The sequence below is a fragment of the Pan paniscus genome, chromosome 11, assembly GCF_029289425.2.
Source record: "Pan paniscus chromosome 11, NHGRI_mPanPan1-v2.0_pri, whole genome shotgun sequence".
Classification (NCBI taxonomy): Eukaryota; Metazoa; Chordata; class Mammalia; order Primates; family Hominidae; genus Pan; species Pan paniscus.
In genome coordinates, this window is record NC_073260.2 from 45317040 (window position 1) to 45331254 (window position 14215).

Genomic DNA, 14215 nt, shown 5'->3' on the forward strand with positions numbered 1-14215 from the left:
GCCAGTCTGGTCTCAAACTCCTGACCTCAAGTGATCCACCCACCTCAGCCTCCCAAAATGCTGGGATTATAGGCATGAGCCATCACAACCGGCCTACATACTTTTTTATTCTTTACATGGCTGGACTGAAAATTGTCCAAATCTTTTTCATTCTTTACATGGCTGGACCAAGAATTGTCCAAATCTTTATGTTCTGCTTCCCTTTGAATTATAAATTCTGTCTTTAAATCATTTCTCTTCTCCCATTTTAACATGTTAACATAAGCAGTTAAGAGAAACCACACAGCATCCTGCACACTTTCCTGCTTAGAAATTTCTTCTGCCAAATATTCTGGTTCATTGCTAAGTTCTGCCCCTTACAAAGTCCTAGAACATGGACATGGACATAATTCAGCCACGTTCTTTGCCACTTTGTAACAAAGATGGCCTTTTCCCCAGTTTCCAATGATAGTCCTCATTTCTGTCTATGACCTAATCGGAATGGTCTTTACTGTCCATGTTTTTATCAGCATTCTGTTCAAAACCACTTACGTAGTTTCTCAGAAGAATGAGTGATCATTTCCTTACAGCTCTCCTCTTCTTCTGAGCCCTCACCAGAATCACTCTTAATGCTCCACTCGTGGCAATACAAGCTTTTTCCTGCTTTCATTTCACAACTCTTCTAGCCTTAACCCATTACCCAGTTCCAAAGCCGCTTCCACATTTTTAGGTATGTTTTAGCAACACCCCACTCCCCTGGTACCAATCGCTGTCTTAGTCTATTTTGTGCTGCTATAACAGAATAGCACAGGCTGGGCAACTTAAACAACAGACATTGATTCTCACAGTTCTGGAGGCTGGATAGGCCAAGATTAAGGCACTGCCATATGGTGAGGGCTGCTCTCTGCTTCCAAGATGGTGCCTTACATGCTGCATCATCTGGAGGGGAGCATGCTGTGTCCTCACATGACAGAAAGTGGAAGGGCAAAAAAAGAATTCCCTCCATCAGGTCCTTTACTAATAATATTAGTTCATTCATGAGGATGGAGCTCTCACGACCTAAACACCTAAAAAGCTGCACCTTCCTACTCTATTGCATTGGGAATTAAGTTTCCAACACATGAATTTTGAGGGATAGGCAACGTGACTCCTAGAGGGATGAATGACTGAATAAATAATTCCTGTGTGTCCCCAGAATTAGCAGAGGGCCAAGCAGAATAGGCACAGATGTGTTGCTAAAAGAATGTTTCATATTTGTCACTTACAGTTGTATTGGAACTCTACTGTAAGCATACAGGATAGTCTTAGAAAATAATTGATCACCTAATCTAAACTTACCAAAATTAATTCAGGAAATGTCACCTACTTGTCCTGGAAATACTGAGTTTGATATTAGGTTGAACCACATAAAATGGCCAGTACTTGATCATTTTTTACCAAAAAAAAAAAAAAAAAGGCCACTCCCTATGGTTCAGCCTAAATCAAAAGCCTGAGTAGTTTGTTTTCTTTTCTTTTCTTTTCTTTCTTTTTTTTTTTTTTCTGGAGATGGAGTCTCGCTTTGTTGCCCAGGCTGGAGTGCAGTGGTGTGCTCTCGGCTCACTGCAACCTCCGCCTCCCAGGTTCAAGCGATTCTCCTGTCTCAGCCTTCCAAGTAGCTGGGAATACAGGCGCCCACCATGCCTGGCTGATTTTTGTATTTTTAGTACAGACAGGGTTTCACCATATTGGCCAGGCTGGTCTTAAACTCCTGACCTTGTGATCTGCCTGGCTTGGCCTCCCAAAGTGCTGAGATTATAGCCACCGTGCCCAGTCTGTTTTCATTTTTAAAAGGAGAAAAAAAAAATGATAAAGCAACTCATTAAATCAAAACCAGAGGCTACTGTCAGACCACTTTCTAGAGATCGGGTAAGCAGGAGCCCATCCTCAAAATGTAATTTTTCTCTAAAATAGGCAATCTCTAGAGTAAAATATCTTTTCATTTTAATCAAGAAAGCCGAGAGGCAAGGGCTTAGCAGGCTTCTCTTACTATATAAGTTTCAGTGGATGTATGAAACTTTTATTTTCGTTGCAAAAGGTTTTATGACATTTAAGTCTTATTGGGACATTATTTTTAGTGACTGGAGGGCTTTGAACAAAGGCTTGTCAAGCTCCAATACTGAATGGTTCCATTGTGATTATTTATAAATCAGTTTTATTGTCAGTATTGAGGTAATCAGAGATTAGCTCATGCCTAAAAGCATAACTAAAAAAATAATGACCCACTGAGAAACAGGATTTTGTTGAATTTTTCTCCTGCTACTTTATCTATAAACAATTTGCAGCTATCTAGCATTGAGAAAAGCTCTCTTAGGTAACATGCTAATCTTGTGCCATTCATAAAAAGCATCAAAGAGAACGTTGTTCTTGATTTACCTGCACTGAAAATATATTAATGCTTGCTAATTTGGAACAATAATAAAGATCCTATGAGTAAGCTGTCATTTTTAAATTGATCCCCCAAATTACATGGGGGCTGTCAGATGTCAAGAACTTGGGGCTTGCATTCTATCTACATTACACTGTCCCTGGATATTTTTTCGGACACGTGGAGACTAGCCTGAAATAGCACCCAATCATATCAGCAAGCATTCTCCATTTAAGATAAAATAGAGAAACTTTACCTCTGTTGAATGATGATATATGGTGGTTTTCATGGAATCCAGAATGATGAAGCAAGTACTTTTTCTCAGATAAGACTGGGAAGCTGGATGAAGATATGACTAAGTAACTCAGCACAGATTTTCTGAGTTACATAAATAAATGAAGCGAGCTCTACCACCAGCAGCAATTTGTCTCAAAGGGCATTAGTAAGCTCTCTGAAGTAAGAAAAGGCAACAGTGGCAAGAAATCATGTACTTCCTCTAAGTGTGATATACTAGAGAACATCATATGATAATAATAGAGCTGGTTCAGCCTTTTCCAGGACAGATGTGTGATATTTTCACTAAGTTATGGACAGCACAGTGTTCTCTTAATGCCATCATAAAATTTAGTGCTAAAGGGACCTCAAGGTCCCTGAGAAGGCACTTTGACTGGGCAGCTTTGCTAGGTTAAGAGTCCTATAGGCAGGTAACATGAGCAGAGAGGAGGGCACAGCATGGGGTCCATCGGACTCCACATCTCACGTCACACAGTTATGATTAAGACTTCTGAGGCCAGGGGCAGTGGCTCACACCTGTAATCCCAGCACTCTGGGAGGCCGAGGTGGGAGGATCACTTGAGCTCAGGAGTTCAAGACAAGCCTGGGCAACATGGTGAAACCCTATCTCTACAAAAAATACCAAAAAAACAAAAAAACAAAAAATTAGCCAGATGTGATGGCATGTGCCTGTAGTCCCAGCTACTCAGGAAGCTGAGGTGGGAGGATGGCTTCGGGCTGGGAGCGGAGGTTGCAGTGAGCCAAGATCATGCCACTGCATTCCAGCTTGGGCTACGGAGCGAGACCCCCGTCTCAAAATAAATAAATAAATAAATATAAATAAATGAAATGAAAAAGACTTCTGTCAAGATAATTCAGTGAGGTAATGGATACGGCTGGCCCATGGTAAGTTCTTAATATGTGTGTGCCCTTAACCTTCCTATTTCTGTTGAACTGAATTTTTCAACCTTATCACTTCTGCCAATATGTGAGATTTCTGTCCTCTGGGCTACAAAGAACTCCTCATCCAAATATGGGAAGTTAGGAATCTTGTCAGCTTGGAGATTTTCCTCAGCTATTCCTCTTAGAACTCACCTATCCCAACCCCCCAGTGTTTGGTCATGCTGAACTGATGGAAGGAGTCTGCACTAACTAGAGCTTGGCTCACTGAATCAGTCGACAACTCAATCTGCCTATTAGGATAATCTAAGACAAAATCTTGTCTTTATCATCAGATGTCCTAGAGCATCAAGGTAAAGAAGTACAGGACTAGGATTATGGGTTGTTCTTTTTACTTTTATTCAAATAAATACAATACTTATATATAGCCTGATTAATTTCCCTCGTCATATCTCTTTTTTCAGGTTTCAGGCTTAGATTTTTAGTCGTGCCATGCTATGGTCACATCATAACTGTTCTCTAAGTTGAAACAAGTATTTCAACAGGCAAATAGCAAACTCGCCAAAAGACCTGTGGGTCACTTGCCCAAATGAGGCCGACTGAGATGAGAACAAACATCTTTTTTTGGTAAAAACTCTATTTTTATAGTGTATCTTTGGATAAAATGCAATAGTTTCTTCCCCTTCTTTCCCAGGCCAGGCACTTGAAAATAAGACATTTCAGGGATGGGCAACCCACTCCATTAACATCCACTGGACTCGATTTCCCAAGAAAATTAAAACAGTGTGAAAGAACACTGCATTTAGCATTTGGCATTTCAGTTAATGAGACTGATAATGACTGAAATATTTTTGATGTGCTAGAGGTCAATTCAGAAATGTAGGATTGGAGAAATTTCATTTGTTCTAAATGAGTCTTGCTTCCCCTGAAATTCCGTCTTTAAGCAGTAACTTCTTTAGTTTGAAATTAGTCTGATTAATATCACCTTTATTGGGAAGAACTATTATCCTCTCTGTGGCTTGGCCTCTGGTATCTACATATATTAATTTAAATAAAAGTATGGCTTCAATTGATAATTGATGGTTCAGCTTACAAGGAACTAGTTTAGGCAGTCACCCTTCTTACATGAAGCCAGTTAGGGCTAATGCAACCTGTATGGTCAACTTCAGTTTAAAAATCTTAATTCTCATTGTAAGAAAGCAGCCAAATATAAAGCCTTGAGGCAAGTGGGTCTATGGAGTGGCAGATTTGGGAGTGTGGGGCCAGGGCCACGCTGCTCATGCTAATACACCATCAGCACAAACAGTGGCCCAGTTTTGACTTCCTCCAGCTCCAAGAGTCACCTCTGCAGAGTGGCTGTGGCACCTGAGAGAGCAGGGCTGGCACAGAGCCCCTGCCCTGCACGAATATCCCTGTGGAGTCCCAGGGAGGACAGAGGCAAGCCCTGCTTCTTAGCAACTTTCCACACTTCCTGCCTCTGATCCCACTTCCTCTGTAAAGATGCTATTTGGCTCAGCAGCAACCCAAGGGAGTGGGAATAAGGCTTGGTGTGTTGAGAACTGCTCCTGCCTCCTTTTGACAGCCAAGGCTGGCAAGGTTGTTTGGAAATCTGACAAAGAGCAAGTCTACTTTCTACAAGCAAAAAATCCCAACCACTTCACAGTCACTCCATTAAAGTAAAACTAAATCTCTCTGAAAAATAATATGCTTTGAAACCCTCTGTTACATTTATAAAAAGGAAAAACAAAAAATTTCAAAGTTAAAAAAAAAACCTTTAAAAATATTGTAGCAATAGCCTTCTTCGTAACAAATATAAAACAGCTTAAGACACTTGGTGACTTTCTTAGTTCATCTGTGGGGGAATGGATACACAATCAGGTTTTACTACTAAAGTTAGCTATTTGGTAAAAACTCTAGGAAGAGTTGCATCAAGAAAATGGTTATTTTGGAAAGACAAGTTACGATTATTTCCAAAATGTCAAAAGAAATAAGAATGTAAACACCATATACTTAAAATGTTAATACAATAATATTAACTCAGTCAAATAAATAAAAGAAAGTGGCACCAAATTTATGGCAATTTTTCAAAACAAAAATGTAGCTTAAAGATATTTTAAAATAAATAATTGGTTCAAATACGGACGACCATTCTCAGCACAAACTAACAACATTTAAAATAAAGTGCTATTAGAAAAAGTAGCCCCACAATCTTCAACTTATTCACATATGAACAGAGATACTATCTGGATCTTTAGGTCTGAAATATTCATCACGAGGGAAAGCTAGAGGCCAGGCTTAGGGCCATCTTTTGTCATTTTTCTTTTTTCTTCCAGCGTGTGCTTAAATATTTTCTTCAGGGTGTTGTAAACTGTTGGTCCATTTTCAGAATCAAAATTAACCTGGTGACAAAGAAATTTATATTCAGGACACTGTAACAAGAATTTGAACTAGTTTCTATTTTGAAAGAAGGAGGGGGTGGAGAAAAAAACAGACTTACAAACAAAACTCTATATAAAATACACATAATAAATTTCACACATTTTATTTGAAAGACTATATTAGAACTGCCAACCATGTCAATATCAAACTTATGAATGAAAACCCCAAAATTAAATCTAGTGCCTGGATATTTAGTCTAATTATATACACCCAGCCATGAAGCAAGTCAACAGTGGATGTGAAGTGAATTTTTTGAGACTAATCATTGATGGTATAAGAGAAAAGTTTCCCATATTAAAACAGCACATCAGCTGTATACGTCCTGCTGAGAGGCCCTATGGCCACTCTGGACAGGGTCAGAGTGACCTGAATAGAAGCCCAGCTCCCCACCTGCCAGCTACATGTCCTCATCTCATACCCAACCTCTCTGGACCTTGATCTCCTCCTTTGTAAAACAGAGATAATGATACCCACCTTCATAGGATAGCGTATCTATGAGTCTAACATGTTTGGCACATATATACAAACCTCAACTGGCTGGGTGTGGTGGCTCATGCCTGTAATCCCAGCACTTTAGGAGGCCGAGGTGGGAGAGTTGCTTGAGCCCAGGAGGTTGAGACCAGCCTGGGCAACATGGCAAAACCTCATCTCTACAAAAAATTAAAAAAAATTAGCCAGGCATGGTGGCACGTGCCTGTAGTCCCAGCTACTTGGGAGGCTGAGGTGGGAGAATTGCCTGAGTCCAGGAGGGAGAGGATGCAGTGAGCTGAGATTGTGCCACTGCACTCCAGACTGGGTGACAGAGTGAGACCCTGTCTCAACAAACAAACAAACAAACAAACAAACCCCACCTTGATAAAGGTAAATTTCCTTTCCCCTTGATGGGAGCGCACTATTTACACATATTTGCATTTTTCACCCAAGTTTACCATACTCTGGGTTAGGAGTGATGGCAGGACAGAGAACCAGAGCAAGTACCCACCCTCAACCCCATTCCCAGAGTAATGTGTAACTCCCTGGGAAAGAATCAGGGTCACACAATCACTGCTTCTCTCCTTCTGGAATTTCTCCCTCTCTGATAAATTTTGACAAATGAAAGGTTGTTCCCTCTGTCAACAACTGTAAAGGATCTGAGACCTTAACCTGTTAGCTTGCCAGTGTTATGGATACTGGTAGAAGATACGAGATTCCTGGGTCAGAGACAGACAACTTTTATTTCTCACAGCTGCATGTGCTTCATGTTCACATGGGTTCTCCTTGTCTCCCAAGTCTCATGGAGGCAATGCAGAGGGGCCTAGGTGGAGGCTGCACAAGCACGGGGTTTGCCTCATAGCTGAGGAGCCCCAAGCTTAGGAAACTCCAATGTTTCACAAGGGGGCTGCAAGCAAATCTGCCAACCTTTGCCCTGAAGGGAAACATTTTTATTATCCTGGAAGTCAGAACGTGTGCCTTCTGCTCTCCAGGCAGAGCTCTCCAGACATTAGTGAAGAGTTGATCCCCAAAGAGAGTGGTCAGGGCATCTGCTCATCAGACTATGAAGAGACATGAGACCCAAGGAAAACTGTCTCCTAACATTTTCTATAGACAGATTTTGAACAACTGTTATCTCTAACTTTTCATTCGTATCCCCTTAAAAGGCCAAAAGAAGTTGTAAAGAATTCCTACTGCTTTCAGAGAGACCAATCATAAGGATTTTTTTCAGTCAAGCTCAGGAATTTAATTTTATCTATAACTATATTATCTATCCCCTTTGCAAAAAACTCCTTATTAACATTAATAATGGTGTGAATTGTTTACTTTTTTTTTTTGAGACGGAGTCTTGCTCTGTCGCCCAGGCTGGAGTGCAGTGGTGCAATCTTGGCTCACTGCAAGCTCCGCCTCCCGGGTTCACACCATTCTCCTGCCTCAGCCTCCCGAGTAGCTGGGACTACAGGCGCCTGCCACCATACCCAGCTAATTTTTTTGTATTTCTTTTTAGTAGAGACGGGGTTTCACCGTGTTAGCCAGGATGGTCTTGATCTCCTGACCTCGTGATCTGCCCACCGTGGCCTCCCAAAGTGCTTGGATTACAGGCTTGAGCCACCACGCCTGGCCACTTTTTTTTTTTTGAGACAGAGTCTCGCTCTGTTGCCAGGCTGGAGTGCAGTGGCGCGATTTCGGCTCACTGCAACCTCCACCTCCTGGGTTCAAGCCATTCTTCCACCTCAGCCTCCTGAGTAGCTGGGACTGCAGGCGCACACCACCACGCCCAGCTAAATTTTTGTACTTTAGTAGAGATGGGGTTTCACCATGTTGGCCAGGATGGTCTCAATCTCCTGATCTCGTGATCCGCCCATCTCAGCCTCCCAAAGTGCTGGGATCACAGGCGTAAGCCACCACTCCCAGCTCTGTTTACTTTCTTAAACACCAAACCACAACCTTCTTCACATGGTGGGTAGCCTCTCAGTCTATGAAAGTGTAAATACAGATGTAAAGGACCACGCGGTTTGGATTTGAGACTACTGACTCTGGAAACAGTGGAGAACAGATTGAAAAGATGTCAGTGGTTAGTGCCATAGAATCCAGATGAGGAACAAGGAAGGCCTGAAGTAAGAACATCACTCTGGAAAGAGTGGAGGGGAAGGAGACTGGACAAATATTAAAAAGGAAGAATCTTCATAACTTGTTAATGAGTATAAATAATAACTTCTTATCATTAATGTTACCACAGATGTTGTCATTCAAAAGCTGGGTTCTTTGTTTAATGACACTTTCATATCAATGAGAGGTAACAAACAAATTATAGATACTTTCATATCAATGAGAAGTAATAAACAAATTATAGCTGATGGGGTAAGGGGAAACTTTTCTCTCAGTATGAACCTGGCTGCTGCTTCTTTCTTCAGCCAGGAAAAACTGCTGCATCCAAAAGGATGGGCTTTTAGAAAGGAAACCTTTTTTTTAACTCTTTCCTTAGGATTTGCCAACCAGGACTCAGTACTGAATTAGCAATGTGGGATGTTTAATTCTCAATAGATGGCTTCTTACTTACACCCAAGGTAGAACTGACTCGACAAGCAAAGATTCTCTGACTCCGATTAGGCACATGATCTAAAAATATGTATTCAACACTCAGTTGTTTCTCTCTTTCTTTTATATAAAAGCTCTTTGTTCCAACGTTCTCCTTCAAAAAACTCACAGTTCAGCTTTTCCTAAGATCATTGTTTGGAAACTTTTTTTTTGGTCAAGACTCTGCAACTACTTAGAAGAAATGTCAAACAGATTTCCATGAAGGGAAAACATACACATACATGTTTCATTTTAGAGGAGGATGGTGACCTCTGGATTCTGATTTACAAAGATGATGCTGATCTGTGGTTCAGAGAAGGGAAAGGAAGAGTATGACCCACCTTAGTGAATGCCTTAATGGCATGGGCAAGGAAAGCTTCCTCCACATCCACGGGAATTGTCTGCAGGTTCACTATGCAGTGCAACACGCAGAGAATAGTCTGGTGCTGTCCCTGTTTTTGTAGAAATCAAAATTTAAAAAAATTTTCAAAAAATGCCTCAATAAATCAATTCAAAACTATTGTAGAGTCAAGAATTGGTTTGTGACCAAGTACTCATAATGTCAAATGCCAAAATATCTAACAAAATATCTAAACATCAACAAATGTTTACTGTTATGTGTTAATATAATTTGAAAAGCTTTCAGGAGATAATATCAAAGCTGGCTAGCTATTGTACAAAGTAAAACTAAATTTGAAGATCAGTGCACTTTTAAACCAAGTGTTTCTCTTGCAGTGAACTGAATAGATTTTCCCATTCTTGTTGTTTCTGGATATGTCAGTAGTCTAGTAGATGGTGACATGTCATAGAGATACATGGACTAATTAACTGGGCACTGAGTGGTCAGGATCTGGGTACCCAGCCACTGCATATGATATGGAGGGAGGCAGGTAGACAAAGAAAAGGACAAGGACAACCCCAGTCCCCCAGGAGCAATGCAGTGCTTAAGTGCTTAGCCTCCAACCTAAGGGGGTAAGATACTTAAAAATGTGTCCACTGACTTGACTCCTGGGGGCTGTTTACCTTAGCAAAGAAGAAATTCCATCACCTTCAGCAATACATATCCAAGATGTAATGTACAGGGACCCATCAATTTCAATTCTGAAAATCTACTCTAAGAGCATAATCTATAATAAAGAAACACCTGCAAGCACAAATTATCATTACAATGACGCCTATGAAAGTAAAAAACCTGAAGCAATATAAATGCCCTAGGTGAATTGCCCGAGGGTGAATTAGGATAAAACAGGCAGCCTTATGTAATAGAAAGCACATGGGCTTTGTGCCAAAGTGGTCTGAGCTTGAATTCTGCTCTGACATGTGGTGCCAACCTTGGGCATGCAACCTCAGCTTTCCTTGTCTGTGAAATGGGCCTCTACCTCTAAGGGGTATTGAGATAAACAGAAGAGAAAATGTAAATTATGTCCTGAAGGGCTTGGCCCAGTCACCTACCAAACATTAATCTCCCTTTTCACCATCTCCTGTTTTATCTCTGTGATTTAATTGCTGAGAAAATATCCTAAGAAAAGGACTTCGGATACAGGAAAAATCACTTCTTAAAAGATATGTATTGCATAACTGTGGTATGTGAGTGTATGTGTGTGTGTGCAGGCACGCACATGTCTGTGTATTGTGTATTGTATCTGTGTGCATGGGTGTGAACACATGTATCTGCATGTCTGCATGTGCATCCGTCCATATGTGTCCGTGTGTGTGTGTGTGTGTGTGTGTGTGTGTGTGTGTGTAGTAACAGCAGAAGATTTTTAGTGAAATTTAGAAACTGAGGAGATGTTTACATGGAGCATAGCAGGTAACTCAAGGCTGGTTATTCAATAACATTGTTTGTTAAAACAAAAACAGGCCTGGCATGGTGGCTCATGCCTGTAATCCCAGCACTTTGGGAGGCCAAGGTGGGTGGATCACATGAGGTTGGGAGTTTGAGACCAGCCTGACCAACATGGAGAAATCCTGTCTCCACTAAAATTACAAAATTAGCCGGGCGTGGTGGCGCATGCTGTAATCCCAGCTACTCGGGAGGCTGAGGCAGGAGAATCGCTTGAACCCAGGGGGCAGAGGTTGCAGTGAGCTGAGATCGCGCCATTGCACTCCAGCCTGGGCAACAAGAGCAAAACTATGTCTCAAAAAAAGAAACAAACAAAAACAAAAACAAAAACAAACCCTGTTTTAAACTGAAGATTTAGTATCTCTGTATAGATACAAATGATAAATTATATAAAAGGATTCATACAATTTCTTCCGTTTCCTAGATCCATTGTCTTCTAATATCTTTTCCTAAAGGTGACCACTATTACCAGTTTCTTATTTCTCCTTCTATATTTTATACATATATACATATTTCCTCTATTTTAAACATATATCTTTTATATATAAAATATAGAAAACATCTATATTTTACAAATAAAAATTATATATACATGCATATATGTGTGACACCTACACCTTTTTAAAAATACGAATGAGTGCATATCCCAACCTAATTCATAATTTTTCCCATATGCATGCTCACAGCAAATAAGTAGAAACAAACAACCAACAGTGAAAAAGTGCTTAATTATGGCACAGTCTCGTGTTACAGCATCATATCCGTTGAGTCAATATTTATGAAAAGCTTACATTATTCACAGGAAAATAGCTATGTTATAACTTTAAGCAAAAATGAAATATAAACTTGTATGTTAAAATGATTTTTAACAAGTTAATATACATATTGGTAAGTTTAAAATGTTTGAAAATGTTTGCAGTGCCTCTCCCAGGACTATGGATAGTTCCCGTTTTTATTTTTGTATTTTCTAAGTGTTTACACTGGGTATCAGTTTCTTGTCTTCTCTTGGAAAAACTATTAAATTAGATCTAGATTTGGGATTCTGTGTGAATTCTCTTTTTTTATAATGGATTTTTTTTCCTGCGTGAAAAACTAAGGGCCTCAGTTACAGTCATTAACTGGTCCTACAGCCACTTTACCTTCTCTAATAAAAAAAGTGCTTCTGCGGCATCTGCTCGCCTGTCAACCAACATGTCCACATCCTCTTTGGTGATTACAGGCTCCTTCAGTTGCTCCACCCAAGACCACATCAAGCTGCATAGGATGAAAGGGTCCCTCTCGCCACATATTCTTTCCCAAGCTCCATCTCGGGAATTAAGCTCTTTCTAAAAAGGAAGAGAAAGAGACAGACAGACAGAGACAGGGAGAGGAGAGAGAGGTGCACCATTTGACACTGCATGATTCTTGCGCTGCCCACAAGAGTGAAAGACTCAGGCTCCAGAGTGCAGAACTGGGACCCCTCCCAGCCTCTCCACTTCCAGGCTGGACACTGGACTAAGACACTGAATTCTGTAAGCCCCAGTTTCTCTCTATGAAACTCATCCCCTGCTTCACAAGCTGTTGGGCTGATTGACTGAGATAAGGTCGGTTAAAGCTTATAGCACAGGGAAAGGGCTTAGTTAATCCAAGTTCTCTACTTTATTCAGAAACCACAGAAACAGTTCACAAGAGTCTTCCTTTTCAGCCTTCTGGTGAACAAAACAGAACTATTTTTTTGCAATAAAGTAGATGGTAGATGAGAAAGTAGAAATAAGGGAACATTTATACATTAACCTGGGGTCTAAGGAAAAGGAAAAGCTTTGAGCTTCGAAGTCTGCAAAAATAAAATAAAGGTGCTTGAAAGTTGGTAAATGGGGCATATGTACTTCTTTGAAATATCTTTTTAGCATCCTATGTAGGATTTAACAATAAGTCCCGAGTCCTGAAATTTGACATAGGGAAGATAACTGGAAAGTTTTTCTAATACTCCAAATGCCTAGAGAAAATTTAAGCATGAGATTTTAATACTTTACCTCACAGAGAGCAAGGGAAAAGTGAGATAAGGATTTTCATGAATTTCTGACAGGGTTCAGATTTATGTTTTAGTGAGTCAAATACATTTTAACAATAGAAGTAAGTGTAATAATTGCTACCATTCACTCATTCATTCACCTACCCAATATTTACTACATGCACACAGTGGGACAGAGACTGTAATACATGTCTTATCTCTAACTCTCAAATGGCACCCAGCAGGGAGCTTCCTCACCAATACATATAATGGGGCTCAAGAAAGATGAAATAACTCACCTAGAAGCCAAAAGCTAGAAAATGGCAAAGGGGGTGTTCATACCCAGTTCTGCCTTACTCCAGAGTCTGTGCTGTTTCTGTTACGCCACAAGGGCCCTCTGGTACTGGGCTTCTCTTTATTATCTTATGAATACACCAATACTTTGTTATTCACAGTCCTTCATATCCCATAGATCATGTTTAAAACAAAGTAGCTCTTGATTCAATCTTATGAAGGAGACAAGCTGGGCAGAACTGACACTAATCAAAAATGCTCTTAGCAAAATGACTATCTTATCATGATGTTTCCTGAGGCTCTCCAGGGAGGTTAGCCAAGAATCCTGGGATAATGGAAAGTGTTCAACACATGTGCTGTACCCTGACTCTGTCACACGCATGCCACATGACCCTGAGCAAGTCACTTACCCTCTAACCTTCATGACCTTTAGCATCCTCATCTGTGATACTGAATTCACAAGCTTAACAAAGACTGTAGAAATAGTATCATCTGCCTTACAGATATGTTCTATGATAACTGTGAAAAATCACATGAAATAATATATGTGAAATGGTCTAGTACAGGCATGGGTGGCATTATACTATTCAAATAATGTTCATTTTATTCTTTTCCAGAATTCAACTGATTTTTTTGATAACTAAAAGTCCTAAAATAAAATCTAGAATGGAAAAAAATGCAAAACTATCCTGATTAAAGGTCTGTGTTCACCTCCAGAAAATGCTTTCATATACACTACATATGGTCTGGCCCAAACCAAGTCCTGAACGCTTCATCACCACAGCAGAGCTTGCATGGGCACTGGGGCTGACCCAGGAGTGGGGGTGCGAGATTTTCATCTAAAATAGAAGACTCTCTTTCTTGCTAACTCTTAACACACAGTAATGCCCAGGAAATATTTGCTGACTGAATGAAAGACTTTTTCAGTTTGGAGCAGAAAATAAAGAAAACAATTCATTTTGGAAGAAAGCAATACATTTAACTATTGGATAGGCGAAACACAATTCTGAAGAACAAAATTTTTATCAAAAGTTCTCTCCTCCCA

At 40.3% G+C, this 14215-nt stretch overlaps 1 protein-coding gene across 5 annotated transcripts in view; it reads right to left on the reverse strand.

The window, feature by feature from the left end:
• Nucleotides 1-3931: 3931 nt before the first annotated feature.
• The window catches only part of PTPDC1 (protein tyrosine phosphatase domain containing 1), a 79265-nt gene continuing 68981 nt past the window's right edge, over nt 3932-14215 (reverse strand). For all 5 annotated transcript variants that reach the window (XM_008959993.4, XM_055117868.2, XM_003807859.4 and 2 more), the window contains 3 exons: nt 12026-12211; nt 9385-9495; nt 3932-5955 (listed from right to left, as the gene is read on the reverse strand). In XM_008959993.4, coding sequence (XP_008958241.1) covers nt 5839-5955; nt 9385-9495; nt 12026-12211 — 414 coding nt within the window. In that variant the 3' untranslated portion in view covers nt 3932-5838. The remainder of the gene's footprint in view (nt 5956-9384; nt 9496-12025; nt 12212-14215) is intronic.